The 17,707-nt window shown below is 40.8% G+C and overlaps 2 protein-coding genes across 5 annotated transcripts in view; one reads left to right on the forward strand and one right to left on the reverse strand.

The window, feature by feature from the left end:
* Positions 1-877: 877 nt before the first annotated feature.
* GPR65 (G protein-coupled receptor 65) lies at positions 878-7,296 on the reverse strand. 3 transcript variants are annotated; one of them, XM_083864008.1, is made up of 3 exons: positions 7,203-7,296; positions 5,394-5,489; positions 878-2,566 (listed from the first exon to the last, which is right to left on the reverse strand). In XM_083864008.1, the coding sequence occupies exon 3, from the start codon at positions 2,443-2,445 to the stop codon at positions 1,405-1,407; it is 1,041 nt and encodes a 346-aa protein (XP_083720134.1). In that variant the 5' UTR covers positions 2,446-2,566; positions 5,394-5,489; positions 7,203-7,296; the 3' UTR covers positions 878-1,404. The 3 variants fall into 3 exon arrangements, with proteins under 3 accessions (XP_083720134.1, XP_083720135.1, XP_083720136.1); XM_083864009.1 differs by having other exon boundaries at positions 5,394-5,484; positions 7,203-7,291; XM_083864010.1 differs by lacking the exon at positions 5,394-5,489 and having other exon boundaries at positions 7,203-7,255.
* A 4,531-nt stretch (positions 7,297-11,827) lies between these two features.
* Positions 11,828-17,707, forward strand: part of GALC (galactosylceramidase) — a 31,896-nt gene continuing 26,016 nt past the window's right edge. Inside the window, exons 1-4 of one of the 2 annotated variants that reach the window (XM_083862851.1) lie at positions 11,828-11,924; positions 12,779-12,847; positions 14,684-14,747; positions 16,706-16,819. In XM_083862851.1, coding sequence (XP_083718977.1) covers positions 16,726-16,819 — 94 coding nt within the window. In that variant the 5' untranslated portion in view covers positions 11,828-11,924; positions 12,779-12,847; positions 14,684-14,747; positions 16,706-16,725. The remainder of the gene's footprint in view (positions 11,925-12,778; positions 12,848-14,683; positions 14,748-16,705; positions 16,820-17,707) is intronic. The other variant, XM_083862850.1, reaches the window with a different exon arrangement.

Raw genomic sequence — 17,707 nt, forward strand, 5'->3', positions numbered from 1 at the left:
GCATATGTCAGCAGTGGAAAAAATTAATGATGAAGTAACTTGCACTACTGCTTGCATAATTCTTCCTTCATAATATATAAGAAGGAACTACAGAAAAAAAAAACCCAAATCAGAAACACAAACCCACATCAAAACAAAATCCAGTAAATGGAAATAAAAAAGAGAAGGGAATGTAATTTTCTAGAGAGGAAGTCAACAGCCAGAAGAGTAAAAAGGTTGTGAGAGGAGGAAAAAAAAAAGTAATGTTTTAACTCTTTTCAGAGGGTCAGGTGTCTGGATGGGACAGGGAACCAGGGAGCCAAGCAGCTGCTTCTGGGGCCTGCACATGAACAGGTTCTGAAATAACAGCTGCATTTCTGATGTGTGCTTTTGTGCTAACATCAACTCTTTCAAAATGTGGGTTCTTTTGTTTCCATTCTTACTGTTGGTACATCATTCATGTTCATTGCTGGTTTGCCAGTATTGCTGGCTGGCTTGTTTAATTTCTTTGAAACTGGGAGACTGAGAGCCCTGGAACCTCTAGCTGAGGCCTCCATGTGCAGTAAAGTAAATGGATGCAAACTTTACTCTATTGAATCTGAAAATGGAACTACACTCCAGATTTCAGTCATAATAAGCAACTCTGAAGGCTTGCCCTTTACACTGCTGAGATGTGAAACCACACCTTTCTAGCCTTCTCTTCTTCCCCTGCACGTATCAGGGAAAGTTTCCTCCAAGTTAAAACACTGGTGGCTAGAATTTGCTTCTTTATAGGCACTTGAATTAATGAATGTTCAACTATCTGAAACCCAACACTGGTATTATAATGAAACAGCATGACAAACAGTTATACATTAGAACATATATTTTTCAAGAAAAATAAAAGCTTAAGGGCAGGTAAGTGCTTGTACACAGGAGGTAATCAATTTTAAGAAGTGTCTAATCCCAGGAGTATGCTTAAGTAGAATTTGAGTCTTTAATGAAACACAAGAACCATCATAGCAGCATAAATAACACCATGAAATTACAGAGAAATTTACCACACTCCCCCTTGTCTGCTCCTTTCACAACAAAGAGGACTTCAGCCTTCCTCCAGCTTAGTACATTACAGCAGGCTGGCTAGCAAGCTGCAACAGGAGAAAGATCTGTGGGGAATCCTCAGTAATTCTGTCAGCATGTCACAGCCATCCTTCTTGACAATGCATTTGTTTGTTGTCATTGATTTATAACCATACATGATTGAAAGATACGTGTTGATATTCCATTGATTTCATTGACCCTGTAGTAAGTTCTTACTGGCTCCAGCTACTGGTTTTGCTTAGACTGGTATCTTTGACTTTTGGAACATTTCCCAGGTACACACTGGAGAAGAATTTTTCTTTCTTTTCCTTTTAGGTTATCCAGTTTTCCTTTGCATGTGCTCTTTCAGGAATTTTTGAGAGCCTGTGTTGTTTCACAGGAAGTTCTGTAGGTGATCAGTCCAGTGTTCTTTGTAGCAGAACTGCACAGAGCATGTTCTGTCACCTGGTCTTCCCCATGCCTTCGTAGGCACAAGCAACACCTGAGCAAATTCACTATGTCTGTCCGTGCAGTTTCACTCACAAAGCAGTACAGAATGGGATCCGCAATGCAATTCAAACTTGTTAAGGCCTGTGTGACTCTGTAAACCTTATACATCAACAACAAAAGATGCGGGTCAGAGGTGGAAGGTTCTTTGATGCTGCGGATAAGCAATACAACATGATAAGGAGTGAAGCAAACAATGAAACTAATTGTGATGTTCAGAATAAGCTTCCTCACTTTTTTCTTCTCTTCATCTAGTGTGGCTTGGTTATGCCTCACTACTTGGTAGATTTTTTGGTAACAAAACATAATGATTATCAAAGGGACCAAGTACCCTGAGCATATCCGGAATAAATTTATGTTCGCCTGCCACCTTTCCAGGGGGTAGTTATCATAGCATAATGTGTGATTAGTGAAATTGCAAGGATCATTGAATACTTCTTTGTACACCAATATGACTGAATTAAAGATGCTTTCCAGAAGCCAAACAGTTATGGCGACAATCAATGAAAATCTTCTTGTGCGCAAGTACTGGAGCTTCAAGGGGTGAACTAATGCCAGGTACCTGTCAAGAGAGATGCAAGCAAGGAACGCAGTGCTGGTGTAGAAATTCATATACATTAGGAAGGCAGAAATCTGACAAAGCAAGGCAGAGAGCCTCCAGTCATCTCCATGCCAAGCATAATCAATCCACAGAGGCAGAATCAAAGAGTACAAAAGGTCAGCCAAGGACAGGCTAAAGATGTAGACTGATAACTCATTCTTCTTCCTCACCTGAATGCAAGATGCATAGAGGGATATGCAGTTGATGGGTATACTGATCATCATCACAATGCTGTACACAAATGGAAACAAATACTTATCCAGGGTGTGATCATCATGGCACTCAGTGTTGTTGCTCATTGTCCACCCCAATAGTATCCCTGAGATAATTCCAGCCTGGGTGCAATAAAACCCCCTGTTGTAGTCTGATGGGTTGTCATCTGTTAGTTCTTCAGGACCTGATTGACGAGATTCCAGCCTTCTGTTACCAAAAAGGAAAAATGTCAGCTATAACATTTCTGCTGTTTTTACTAGATTCTTTTTTTTTTTTTTTTTTTTTTTTTTTTTTTTTTTTTTTTTTTGAAAGAAACTGTGTTTGTAGGAGATTGGAGGATGTTAATGCTCCTGGAGTTAGGAATAGGAAGAGGAACCCAAAATCTAAAGTTGTCAAGGTCAGTTAGATGGAAGCTTCTACAGCAGAAGAAGACACTTCTTCTAGGAGTGAGGTGGTGTCCTGCAATCCTGGGTCTCTCTTCTGGGAGAGTTAAAGGAGATCAGAAAGTGGACCACAAATAAAATAATAGATGTGCACTTTCTATTATTCTGGTAAGCACTGTTTTGGGAATATAAATGTGTCAGATTTCTTATCCCAAATAACCTTCTCCTAGGAAGGCAATGGAGAGACAAGGATAGGAATACAGGATGTTGGAATGTGCTCAGAAGAGGAAAAAGTGTGTCTGGTACATTTCCTTACTGCAAATCACTCTTGTCTTGTTTGCATCCTCGAACATCCCTGCTTCCTCTCTTCTCCTTTGTATGTGACCCCAAATGAGCTTGCCATCAATTGTGCTCTTCCTGCAAGACTTACTGCATGTACCAGAAACCTTCCTGTGAAACCTGCCAGGCTATTGGGTTCCTGCATGCACATGACAATCTGCTGGGTGTCCCCTTGAACATGGGAGGTGGAGACTGAGTACCGTGTTTCATTTACACTTCTTACCTCTGAAAATTGCAGCTGTGATGCATGAGCTTATAAAGCCATTAGCAATTAAACTTAGTCACTTCCAGTTCTGTGGTTATCAACACCTTCAACAGGAAAATATCAGTAAAATCCCCTGACTAAAGCAGTGGGACAGGAGGAGTTGCATGTGTGAGCCTTAGAAACATGCAGAAGAGCTGACCTTTCAGTAAGAAAGGGTGTACAACTGTAGCTGTGACACAGCTGGTACTCACTGATTGTATCACAGCTCTGACACTCAGCAGTTCCCTTCTCTAGAGAACTAATTGTTATGTTCAGGAGATACAAGAATGGAAACTATTGGTTGCAGTTCAGTTATACTGCCAAATATACCACACTGCTTGGGAGACTGCTGCGATAGCTCATATGTGCTTTGAGCCTGGACTGCAGCAGAGGAGGTGAAGAGGCTGAAGAATGAGTAGGTTGCAAGACAGCACATCGACAACTGTTCCCACATGGGAAAGAACTCAATGAAATACATCTTGTGTGCAGCAATTTTCTCATGCAGTAAGAAAAGTTCATGCTTATAGGTTTGATGTGTTTGTGGATTTATGAGAAAAAACCAAACAGGTTTATTGCCTGTGCTGAGACGTTATTATATGGATCTTTTGTCCACAAAAAGGACCCTTTCACAATTATTCATAAAAAAAGGAGCAATGGTAAAACTATCCAGAAAGCACATATTCAATTTTACCTGCTACTGTCTTATTTGATCAAATTGCCTAACTTATCAGCTAGAGCTAAACTCATTCACAAGCTTGAAGGCCAAGGAAAATTCTTGAGAAGGACTCACCAATTTGGTGCATTGAGGAACTTTATCAACATGATGACTAATTAAAAAAAATGCAGTGTCTATATTTAAGACAAACGTAAGATGTCTGCATTTCAGCTTGGTTTCATAAAACCACACAGTAAATAGGGCATTATAAGCTTATCGGTATAGGTAAGTATCACAAAATCTAGCCCTAGAAATTGCTTTTGTGACCCACTTCTTACCAAAAAGAAATCAAATGTACGCAACAGACCAGATGAATCAAAGATAAAATACCTACCTCTTCTCCTAATCACACTTTAGCATCTCTTTTCCTATGACAGGTCTCTTCATGCCTAAGAGGGAAATGTGCCCTTTCAGAAGCATGTGTATAATGCAGCAAGTGTATGAGACAGTGCTTTCTAGTCTTGTGACTGAGAAATTTGAATTCCTTCTCCCTCCCCCATAAACTCTTTCTCTTTTGTTAGTTAACTTGTTGTATTACAGACTCACCATCCTTCGAAGCTCCCAACCTCTCTTATTACTCACAACAGTTTCTTTTGTATCTGCTGTTGGACCAACATGCCAATTTCCTCATACCACCTGGTTTTTTTTTCAGCTTTTTCTTTTTAGCTCATTGTTTCTAAGAATTTTGCTCTGTTGATCTTACTGATCATATGGTAAAATGTGTCCTTATATTGCTCTTATCTGAATGAACCACATGTTCTTTGAGGCAAGACATTGCTTTGCTCTTCTGCCATCTGCCTTAAGGAACTAATATCTGAAGGTTTAATTGACTAATGGCAGTCTGGGACACTAGAAATGAAATTCAAAAAGTGAGTTGGGACCACATGAAAATTGTCACCTCGGAATGTTTTTTCTGTCCTTCATATTCACAAGTCATGGTGTCCTATTGCTTTCTTTTCTTCTTAACCAGTATGTTTATTAGTTCCTATGAACACAGCCCTGGAGGCTGTGGAGCATTCCCCAGGTAATCCATGTCCAAACGATGACCAAGTGATGATGCATTGATGGTAGTTACATGAGGACATGCTTTCAATGATGAGAATAATGAGAAGTGTGTCATTCTGGCATGTACCAATGACCTATACTTAAATGTGTCAAAGAACCAGCAAATGAAGCTTACCAAAATGCTTGCTGCAGTTTCTTGCACAGAAAGCACTACTTTGCCCTGATTACAACACATTTCACTCAAATTGCTTGGGGCCTTATTTCAAAGGAAGTAGTCCATATCACACTTTCTTGCAGAGTTGTTTTTCTGATAATTAGGACTTTGTAATGTGAGATGATTTTTCTTACCTGAATGCATAATCTGAAGCATTCCCAGGTTTTTTTTCTGCTACTGAGCACACCTGCTGGTTTTGCCTAGGAGGATGGTATTGGCTTACAGCTGTCCTAAAAAACAACATTTGATAATTTTCCCCAATGATATATTTCTTTTAACCATCAAGGTATTTTGGTTTAATGATATGGTCTAATGGTTTGATATGGTCCAAACTTACTGTGACTAATTCGATATACTTGTGACTTATTGACTTGTTTTTGTATCAGATGTTTCAAATAAAAAAAAAAAAATCTTATGAGTAATTTTTTTCTTTTAGACACATTATTAATTTATTATCATAGTTCCTACCTCTATCATTTTGCTACAGAAAAACCACTGTACAAGAATTCTGAAGAGTCAGCAAGACATAAAATTTAGAGAAATGCACTAGAAAACATTACGCTTCAAGTACTGTATGCAAACAAGCCTGTAAAAGAACCTTGTGAGATTTTCTAGAGAAAAGTGGTCATTATATACTGTATTTGTATCAATATATTTCTACAACATCTTCTTCAGGTTCACAGAGAGCTTTATGTGGTCCCTCCATTTATGGCATTTTGAAAGTCGCAAAGTCCAAAGTTAAACCTTTATAAGCATAAATACAAAAGGATATTCCATACTCTCATCTGTAAAAACCTTTGTAAGGGAAGAAAGGAACAATGCTGTGTGAGCTAGTGCAGTAGCTGCTGTACTGGTGATACTGTATATCAATCATAAGATGGAAAGACAGATTGTTTTCCTTTTCCTCTTTAAGCAATTTCAACAAAGTAGATTGCTTTGTGTTCTCAAAAGAAGTTCTACTGCCAAGTTGAGTCCTTCAAGTACAGGGGACATGCCATAGCTAATTCTTTTTACTTAACAAGTAAATCTCAAAACTCAATTCTGAAAAACTTCATAGTTTAGGAGAGTTGATTTACACCTTTCAGAAACATGGCCTTTTTTGCTTAAAATTAACAGTGTTTTTCCTCATGCAAGATTAAATTTCACTCACAGGTCTCCACGAGATTCTGTAGAGTCAAACAGCTCTAAAAGAGTTCAGCCTTTTTAACTTTAAGATATACTTTACGGACTGTTTCATTGAGCATAAACATTCACTTAATATGAGCAAATAGGAAAAAAACTCATGTTTTTTAGAATGTAGGCCATGCAGGCAAGTATTATTTTGCTGTATTATTAAGTGCATCATGTTTTCCTCTCTGGAAAAAAACAGAAAGATGTACAATATATTTTCACATACATGATACTTGGCATTCTAGGAAGCTACTTTTACCAGAACTTATTTTTCTGCTAAGTTTGAAGCATTCTGCATATTCATGTAAATAGCACTGCATATTCACATAAATATCTTCACAGCGTCTGAAAATACTGAAGAACACTAATAGAAGAGTTACTGGAACCCTCTGTGAGGCCTGAGGTACTTTTTGCAGTGACGGGACAGCTCAGAATGTTGAAAATTCAGCCCCAAATACAGTTCTTCTCCATTCTTCCCCCCTTTTATAACAAACAGTATCTTGATCATGGCAATGCCATTACAACAAACAATGAATCAAGGTTTCTTTCCCAATCCTAGGCACGTATTTCCTAATTCAATCTTTTGACATCTTTTGCCTTAGTCTCATGTTTTGGTTGTGCTGGGATTGACATAATCCTTCCCCCAAAGCAATCTTTTCCAGCCCCTTTCGTGTCCCTTCTTTCAGATGTATGATGACAGCATCCCATTAGGGAGAGCTGGGTTGAAACCTGTCCCAGAATGGAGCCGTGTCCCTGGAATCCTGAGCACTTACCTTGGCAGCCACGTGTGCCCGTGCAGGGTTCCCGTTATGCCACTGGCAGTGTAACCAGTATCTGCTTCTAAGAAAAGTGTCTGCTTCTGCTTGATCAGATAGAGACAGGAAGCTGCTCTTAAACAGGCAGCAGTTCACACATCTCTTGGTTTTGCTTCCTTTTTCTTTTTTCTGTCCCCAATTCTTGTTCATCTAAGCTTATCCATGAGAAAAAAGATGATGAACGAGGATGGAAGCAATCTCGGTAGATACAGGAATACTTTTTGAGATGCTATAAAATTTTAATTTAAAATATTGCCTGATTATATGAGCACAGTATATTATACACCCCTTATGCAGGAGACATTACATTCTCCATTGCAGACAAACCAACCCACAGAAATAAAATGCTGTGTTTTATTTGTGTTTTCTTATATAAGTTCAAAATGTGTATATTTAATGTTGACTGAAGGACCTCACCTGCTTTTCCCTACAAATTGATCACAGAATCAAATAGAAATTTACCTGAGAGGAGCTCCAAAACGTTTTACAATGACTTTAGGAGTTTGTGGAAAAAAATTATGTATTTTCAGAATTTATGAGAAGTTCGCGAATAGTTCTAGTTAACAAAAGAGCATTTTATGCCCTGTGACAGGATGCAGGCATATTTATGTATTTTTACATAAACTGAATCTGAGGTTGGATGCAGTTTTCAGTGGAGTGATTCTTTTAACAGATAATTCTATTCAATTAGACTGGCAGAAAGTTGTTACATAAGCATAGTTCGCTTCCCCCTCTGTGATCAGAGTAATTTATTTTGTGTTTTTTTTTTAAATTCTTATCATGGCTTGTGAGCTGCTTTAGCAGCTAGCTAGCTCTCTGACCGCCATATGATGAAGATTAGGTAGGTGTGAACATCAGACAGAAACGTGGTTATGGCACGTTAGAAGGAAGACTCACACGTGGGTAGCAGATAAGTTTATCCAACCCCAAAGCTCACGTGAAGAGTGAGCTCAGGTTGCCCAATAAATACCGGGGGGAGGCGGGGGTGACTCCAGGGCAAGGCGACACCCAGAACCAATCCCAGGGATGGCGGGAGTGACCAAGAACAGGGGCATTGGCAGGGCCATCTATGGACAGAAAGGGGAGTGGGGAACTTGATGCCTGCCTGAGTCACCCCAAAGCTCCACCAGAACTCTCAGGCTTTAGGGCATGGTGGCAGTCTCTATTATCAGGGAAAGGCTAGAGGGAATTAGGAATGGGGGATGTAGAGATAAACCATTATAAAACTAATAACAAAACATGCAGAACTTTAGAAAACCCCAAAATGCACACTGCAACAAATTCTGTTTGTAACAATACAATTCTGCTTTAAGAAAGTTGGTAGAGTTTCATTTGAAAAGTCCATCTGTTTGGTAACATCAAAACAGTTGATGATTCAGATGCTAAGGAGAAATGAAAGAGAACAAATTGAAAAGTTCTCAGATAGGGGCATACTGACTTCCTTGAGAAAACCAGGCAGCTCTACAATATTTAAACATTGTATACAGAGATTTGGTTCCTTTTTTTTCAGCCAGTGACCTTTTCATCCACATTTTTATACTGATCTGACTGTTATATGAAGCCTAAACTATCAAATACTTGTGGCCATTCTCAAACTTATAATAGCCCCTTCCTGTTTTGTGAATGGAAGACCACTCACTTCGATAAACTTCTAAAATAAATTTCAGAAACACCTTCATTTTCACTGAGAGAAAAGTCATTAGATGAAGACTTGTTTCATCACTTTCCATGTGCCTTTTCCTAACATGGTACCTACTAAGTGTCCAGTATGCTGGTTCTGGTATTTTGCTGAGCATTCCTATACTTTGCTGAAGAAAAAACAATTATTATCATTAGAAATAGAGAAACATAGTTGAAACATTTCTACAGTTCTTTGCTGTGATGACAGCAGAACTGAAAGATCAAAGAAAGCAAGAGACAAGATGATGCCTTTTATGCACTCTGTATGTTAAAATAAATTCTTAATTGTGTCCATATGCAAAAAATTATTTTCTGATGTAAGCAGCACAATTTTCCAGGGTTTTTGTGAGATCTGGACATACACAATATCTCAGATCAGTCATCCATGAACACCAGGTGTCATTAATGTTTGCTGAGAAAAAACCTCCCAACCCTGAAACAGAAAAGCATTAACAGTGGAAAACTATCTTATCTAGAAAAGAAGCAATGAGTAAGTCCTCAATAAGTTTATTGGTTAAATTTGGGTTTACAAAGGATGCACGAACAAAGGTGTTTTCAGGAAAATTAATCCACAAACACCAGAGGTTTATGTCCAAAAAGGAGACAGAGGAGTTGTGTGACTTTATTTGAATGAAGGGAGAAGTCATGGGGCATTCCCCACGGGGTTTCTCAAAATTTTAGGGGACATAGCCTCCTTTTTATCCTAATTTCCTGCCTGCATTTCCCTATCTCTTTCCCCATGGGCTGAGGTACTTGAGAGGTACAAACTTCCCAAAAGGCCTAACTCTCCCTTCTAATGTACAACCCCCCTGCTTTTCTTTTTCCTTGTTTTTCTGTTTTTGTTTTTTTTTTTTTTTTCTCTAAATCCAGACACGTAGCACAGTCTTGAGTGAGTGACAGTCTGTGTCAATCAGTGGAATTCCTATGGAATTTATGGTTCCTTCCACTGCTTATTTCACCTCTCCATATCTGGCTTTATCTACCGTCAGGGTCACACTTCGTTTCTAAAGACACCTTGTTCTCATTCCTGTCAGTGTAAAGAAAAAAACCCGGTTCAATAAAAGGTCAAGATGCAGAATGAAAGTTGACAGAATCACACCCAAATATCCTTTTCCTCCCACCAAAGCAGATTCTGAGAATGTTTTTCTGCACAAACTGAAAAGGGCAGGCACTCAGCACATCACAGGATTGCAGAGATAAATTTTGAAAACTGACAATTTTAGGATCTTATGAGTGAATAAGAGACTGAATATCACAGCTGAAGCCTTTTACGTGAAATAAATTGATGCATCAATCAAAGAAACTATCCAAATGAATCAATTAATAATTCATAATGGTTTTGCAAACCTTCCAGGTGTACAAAGCTGTACAGTCTGCTGGAATGAATGTGAAATAGGACCAGCAGCATAATGTTACCTCTGGCACTGACTCACAGTAGCCCTGAGGAAGTCACTCTGACCATCTCCACATAATAATGGTATCATATAGCTCATTTGGGTGTGAGCAGGTTCATTAGTTAATACTTGATATTGCTGTAAAGTGCAAAATGTTTTGTGAGTGCTTGGTATTGTTATTTAAAAAGAAATAAACAGGAAACGTCAGTGAGGTCATGTCATCACTGAGACATTAGATCCCTCAATAACAGTGGCAGAGACACTATGACAAGGAGAGTGACCGAGGCCCGAATAACAGCATTCTTTATGGTTAGAAACGTGCAAAACCACAGCTTTTTCACAGCTCTTACACAACTCAGGACTTTACCCACTGCATCTCCTCATGCCTCATTCCTCCTTTAGGCACACGAAGAATCTCTATGAAATACTGAGGTCAACAGACGAGACAGTTCCCCATTACAAACTTTTATAGGATAATCAGGCTGATGGCCTATCTCCGGGTTACTTTTTCTCCGAACCAAAGGCTTGTATGAGCTGTAGTCTGAGGGAACAGCCCGGCAATCCCCACGGGAATTGTTGTCGCGCGGCTCAGCAGCACCTCGGCGCTGCTCTCGTTCTGAGGCGGCTGCTCCACAGCGCACCCCCGAAGGCGTAAACAGGCTGGTTCAAGCCCATCAGAATTTAACCCCCACGTTCAGCATCCCTCTCTCGGGCCCTGCTGAGGCAGCTGCGGGTCTAACTGGGGCCTACAGGGGTTCCCCGGGCAGGGGGGGCTGCCGGCAGGGCAGGGCCCTGGCGGGCCTGGCGCCGCTCCCGCTGTGTCCCCGGAGCGAGCAAAGATCCTTCAGGGCGCGCTGGAATGCGCTCCTTCAACGCGCCGCTTCCTGCCCACTCCGCAGGGGAGCGGCGCAAAACCAGGAAACCAGCTGCGAGGTGCTGGGAAAGAAAATGAAAGACTCACTAGGAAACACCGTTTCAGCAGGTATCGTGCCTTGCCAGAGGCCCCGAGAAGCAGAGTCAGAGGCCCCGAAAAAGACAGTGAGATGGACGCGGCCCCTACGCGCGGCTGCTCTCGCTGCACTGAACGCCCTGCCCGCCGCGCCCCCGCACACACCCCGCCTGCCCCACAGCCCTGCGGCCTCCCCGCACTCGGGATGGCCCCGCAGTATCCTCACTCGCGGCTCAGTGCCCAACTCCGGCATGGCGCCGCACGCCTCACCAGCCTGCCGTGCCCTCTCTCAGCATGGCAGCTGTGCCGTCAGCCGGGCGGGGCGGCCCGCACAGGCGGCGAGCCTTTCCCTGCAGCGGGATGGCGGCGCCGGGCGCTGCGCCCCGCCCCGGGGCTGGCGGGGGGCGGGTCACGTCGGCGTTGCCGGGCGCTGCGGAGGCGCTGCGGGGACGGGGCGGCCGCGGGACGGGGAGCTGGACAGGGACCGGGATGGGGAGCGCGGCTCTGCTCTGGGGCACCGTCCTGCTGGCCTGCAGCTGCGGCCCGGGGCCGCCCAGGGCCGGTGCCGCTCCGCTCCTGGCGGCCACCTACGTGCTGGACGATGCCAACGGGCTGGGCAGGGAGTTCGACGGGATCGGGGCTGTCAGCGGCGGCGGGGTGAGCGGCTCCGCCGGGGCTGCGGTGCCGGTGCCTCCTCGGCGCGGGGAGCGGCGCCTGGGCCGGGCATCCCGTCGGTGGGAGCGGGCGGTGGTTCGGCGGGGCCTGGGCCGGGGGTGTCCTGAGGGGAGCCCTGAGCACTGGCGGGCTGTGCGGACACTCGGGACGTGAGCCGGCTCGGGGGGCAGCCCTGGAGGCGCTGAGGGGAGCGGGGCGGGCCGTGGTCCGGCTGTGGGGGTCGTGGAGCCGGGCTCCGCTCTGCGCCAGCCCTCCGGCCACTGCCCTGGCTGCTCGGGCTGCCCGGGGCTGGCCTGTCCTGGGCGGGGGTGGGGGAGAGCTGAGCCCGGGTGGGTTTTTATGCAGAGGGTCTGCGATTTAGAATGCTGGACGAGACACAGCCGCTCGTCGTCTTTCGTATGGTCCAGGCAGCAGAGCCGTGAGATTCTCCTTTTCGAGCTGCTGAGATGCTCGCTGTGCTCCTGCCCGAGTGCCCTGTGAGCTCCCTTTGCTTTGGCATGTGCTGGGACAAAGCAGGGAGGGTTCAATAGAGCAGAAGTGGTGCTAGGCGGGAGCCGGCTATTGCTTGTCATAAACCCGTGTGATCTCTTTGTTTCTCTGTTCTCTGGACTCTGCAGTAAATTCCAGGTGACTGGAGTACAGGGCAGTTGCAACCTGTGAAACGAGAAATGCACAGCTGAAGTTATAGAAATAAGTTATGTAGGGGTTTGGCTTATGAGTTCCCCGTGCTATAATTATTTCTGTAGGTTTATTAGCTCTATGAAAAGCACAGACTGAAAAGCTGAGTTGTAGTTAACGTTTGAAAGTTGTGTTTTCACGTTTTCTTTCCACTTTAGGCCACATCTAGACTCCTAGTGAATTACCAAGAACCTTATCGTTCCCAGATTTTAGATTACCTGTTCAAGGTAAAGTTGGTTTCACTGCTACAATAACGTTTAATTTCACGCAGAATTTCTTACTGTGTAATATTGGAACTCTTATAGTATATTCAATGCTGCTTAAAATTAAACAAAATCCCATCTTGCAAAGCGTCTGTGTTAGTATTGATTTTTATCAGAACCTTAAATTTTAGGTGTTGTTTTTGTTCAGGATTTTGATCAGGATACTGTTTCTTCATATTGTGAAAATTACTTCTGTGTTTTCACAGTGTGTTTTGAAAATATATTTTCAAAAATGTGTTTAACAATATATTTGATCATCCATGTGGGCTAAATCATGAGTCATTTCTGTGGCTAAAATGGGGGGTTTAGCTGTTCATAGTGATTGAAGCAAGGGGGTCTTAGAGATGGTTTGGTTTTTTTTGGAGTACAGATAGATTAACAGTATAAACATGACTGTGCAGACTGCAGGTTTGTAACAGCATATCTATTCCAAACTATTCTCAAGTATAACTGCAGTGACTCTAGAAGGTGTAGGAAGTTCATTGCTTTGTAAGCTGTATGAGTTAGCAAGTGTAACCCGTGGAGTTACCCAACTTAATATATGGTAAGATTATAGCACTGGACATTAATGACTTGTTTTGCTTTTGGCACTGTAAATTACTCTGTGGAAGAGGATGTCATGTCACTTTCAAGCAATGCAATCCAGATGGCTGGAGGGGAGTAATTTACCATGCAGTTTAAAGAATTAATTTTCAAGGGTAGAGTAAGTTGTAATATGTGCCTGGGGAATCAAAGCTGATTTTTTTTTTGAGACTTAAGCTGTGTGTTACTAATATGAATGTTCTGATTAGGCAGGCGGTAAAAGAAAATCTCAAGAGCTCATGATTTTCAAAGAATTTCTGAAATGCCCTTTTACCATAACCTTAAACTGTCATGTCTGGGAGGAGTGTACCTTGCCTTATTCTCCTTGTCTTTTAGTATGAGTCAACTTTCATGTTGGAATGGGATAACAAATGTGTCAGAAGTTTAAAACAGAAAATGTCAAAAAGAGAAATGGTAAATTGGAAATACTTACTTTGCTGTTAAAAGCAAACAAAAATCCCAGACTTGTAAGCCAAAAGACATGTAATCCATTCTGCATTTTTTTAAAAAAATCAAATTGCATTTGTATGTGTTAAAACATTTTTAGATACCAAAATTATAGTTGGGTCATCCCAGGTTATTAGTGGTTATTAAAATAATGATTAATTGTAACTTCTGACTTGAGCAACTTTTCAGCCACTAATGGCTGGAAGAAGATATTAGTAATAGAATCACCTGTATGAGCTTGAATTTTATATTTGGCTCCACCAGTCATACACAAGGGGAAGGGGATACTGGACTAGCCAATTGTTTTCCAGTGTGATGAGTTTTTTCCTCTCTTGCCTATCTGTCTGTAGTTTCCAGATTATTCCTGACCTGTATGTATGCTCTTTCACATAAACACTTTACAAAAAAGAATAAGAAATACTGACTTCAGAATGAAACAAGTTTAACTTCTAATAACATTAAAATACTGCTGCATTCCTCATATATTCTGTTTTCTGCTTTAATAGTGCTTTAGTATATTCTCGAGCACAACCTGTTTAAAATCTGCATGGTTCTGGAGAAGTGTTGTTAATGTTGCTTAAAGATCAGTGTAGTATTTATCCTGGTGAATTTTCTTTTGAAAAGCAGAAATTTATGTAGTCTGTCATTACATTTATAATGGATGTTTAATAAAGTTAAAAAAATTGCATTTTCAGCATGCTCAAAATTGTATACTTATTCTTCTTGTTAACAGTAGGATTCTGTCTGTTTTTCCGTGTCTCTTTTCCACAGCCAAATTTTGGTGCTTCTTTACATATTCTCAAGGTAGAGATTGGAGGTGATGCACAGTCAACAGGTATGGATTTTGCATGAACAGCATTTAACTTCTTGCTTCAGTGATGCTAAAGGTAACATGTGCTGCACATGGAGCTGAGGCATGGAGGCAGCTGAACTGAGTTGCAATAAACCAGAATGGCTTATACCAGAGAGATTTACACCAACATTCTGGAAGCAGTTCTCACTATCATATGGTTAATAGGTTGCATTCCAGAGCAAATGAGTTCGTTTTATCCCTCCCATGGTAGGTTTCTGAGTTGCAGAGCATTTCTCACATATGAGTTTTGCAATAGAAGCTAGTTTATGTTTTAAAAGCATGAAATGCAAAGGCATCTGATCAGAAGCAGTTACATTTCTTTGGTTTAATTAGCTGTAATGTTTCACTGGAGTAGCATTGGCTGGCAGTAGGCAGTATTTTTTGTCTTCCTGAGAAGAGTTGTACATGAAAATGTCTTGATATAATTTGCCTACTCTACCTACTACATTTACATACATGCAAAACTATTTAGTAACTGGTTGTGACCAAAAGCTGAGAAGCAGAGACTGCAGCTTCTTTTCCAAATTTTTTTTTTTAATTTATTTTACTCAAAGTAAATCTGGCCACATCAGGAATAGACATAAAACCGGACACAGTTAATAAATAGACAGCATAGAATCTGTTTTTGTGGTGTTATATATGTATATATGTTTGTATATATATATTTGTATATATATTTGCATATGTACAGATTTTTTCTGTAATGCCTTGTATTTTGTATAATTAGACACTATTTTTCATTCTTGAATTTACCTCACAAAAATTAACATGCTGAAAAGTACTATACTGGATTTAAGAGCTTTATGAATTGCTGGTTGGGGGGGAAATGGAATTGTCTTCAGGCATGCACAGACCTTCTCTTCAAACACTCTTACTGCTGGCTAAGGAGAATGTCACATACTTGTGTGATGGTTTCCAGTTTTGAAAAGGAAAACAATAAGATGCATATATCTCAATGCACTAGACTGCAGCTCTTCTTCTGGCCTCAGAGACGTGATCAGGAGTTCATTTGGAAGTTGATATGATGCCTGAATTTGGAATCTAATTGTTCTATGTCTCTGACAAACTTACACATAGCCAAGTGTTGGTAAGGTAAAAAAATCAATCCTATTTTCTGTGATGAAATGTGCTGTTTCAGCAGGCTTCATTTAAAACAAAGTCTCATTAGGAGTGGTCTCTGCATACAATTTAACATCAGTTGCATAATCGTTGCAGCCATGTACACAAGTTATTACTTGACTTTTGTGTGTAATGACTTCCCATGCAACATTGATTCTTTTGCAGCTTTCTAGTTTGTTTACTTTTGGCTGAGGAAATCCAGCACATAGCATTCAATTCCAAAAACTTTTCCTGCAGTCACAGAACACCATGAAAGTTACAAACTAGATATTTTATTGTAAAAAAACCCAAACCCATAGCCTCTTTCCTGTAATTGAAAAAATCATAGTAGTTCTTTTCTTTTCTGTCCCTGAACTTGCCTTGTGCAGAAGAAACAAACCGAAACCTTCTTTTGTTTGTTTTTTGGTTTAGAGATAACTTGCTTGTATAATGATTTTTTTTCCTCTTAATCTTAATGCTGTAACATTCCTAGTGGTTGTTAATATCAAGATATGACACAACAGCCAATATAGATTTAGTGTTATCACAGCTAGGGATAGAAAATGCCTAATAGCTAACCACATCTGATGTTAAAAGCAGACCAAAGCCCTTCAAAATAAAAATATTAAAATTATGCTAAATTAATACGCTAAGAACAAAGGGTAGCAAATCTTGCATTTACCTCCCACTATTCCTTTGAAATACATACCAAGGAACTTGTGAGCCATGTTGGAGATATGTGCTTGCATACTATGTTAATGAGCAATGCAGCAAACTTTATGATGTGTAACAGCTTATGACACAGAAGATAATTGAGAGCTACCTGTCTCTTTCCTTCCTAGATGGTACCGAACCCTCCCATATGCACTATGAAAATGATGAGAACTACTTCCGGGGCTATGAATGGTGGCTGATGAAAGAAGCTAAAAAGAGGAACCCTAACATTAAACTGATTGGTAAATTGCTTTGAGCTTTTAGATTTAAATGCCTTTTTATTTCCCTGACTAAATTGCCTATTGGACCCTTAATTAACATTTTAGTGGGGAGATGTTTTGATGTTGCAGTAGACAGAGTAGAATCTCTAATAATTGTTATGCTTGTCTTGATGCTTATAGTGTTTTACCTTGTTACAGTAGCAGAACATCCTGACAAGAAGCAGAATATAACAAATCTCCAATGATTTGCTTGTATTAAGTAATTAATACTTTTAGTTTATTGTAGCAATGAACATGATTGTTTTATCATGAAAGATGAATTTCTGAATAATTGAGTAAAAAAAATCAGGAGGGATAAAATAAAGTTACTGCAAGTATAAATATATAAATCTTACACACACTGCATTTGGTTGAATGTTCTTATTACAAACCAATCACACATCCCTTCTCCACTGTAGTGATTCTGGGCTTGATTTGTCCTATGTGTGTAGCTGAGTTGTAAGAGGAGTTATCTTTCTTCCTGTTTTGATTGTGTATGTGCTGTGACAATACAAACATGGAAACCTAGGTTGTATTTTTGTATTTGAGAAATACAAAATGTATTTCACACAAAACAAGGGAAGAAATCTGTTGCTTAAAAGATGTCTAATTCCCTCACCTTCCAGGGGGCTTTACCATTCCCATGAAGCAAGGCTTGGTGCAGGATTTGCCAGTCAGGTTCTGTTATGCCTACTATTTATGACTAATTGTAATTATTAATAATAGCCCTCTTCCCTCACATCAAGGTCTCAACAAAGGAAGGTGGGTTTACTTTTAAATTAGCCTATGGCATCTTATACAAGTTGGCTGGGCACTTAGCAGCATCTGGTTAGATTAATTTGTTTTTCTTATTTACTACAAGATCCAGTG

Source organism: Zosterops lateralis (assembly GCF_965231275.1).
Source record: "Zosterops lateralis genome assembly, chromosome: 6".
In the NCBI taxonomy this organism is placed as follows: domain Eukaryota; kingdom Metazoa; phylum Chordata; class Aves; order Passeriformes; family Zosteropidae; genus Zosterops; species Zosterops lateralis.

What these genes read in the sequence shown, in the direction of transcription:
- GPR65 (XM_083864008.1), bottom strand. Translation starts at nt 2,445, where the DNA reads ATGAGCAACAACACTGAGTGCCATGATGATCACACCCTGGATAAGTAT.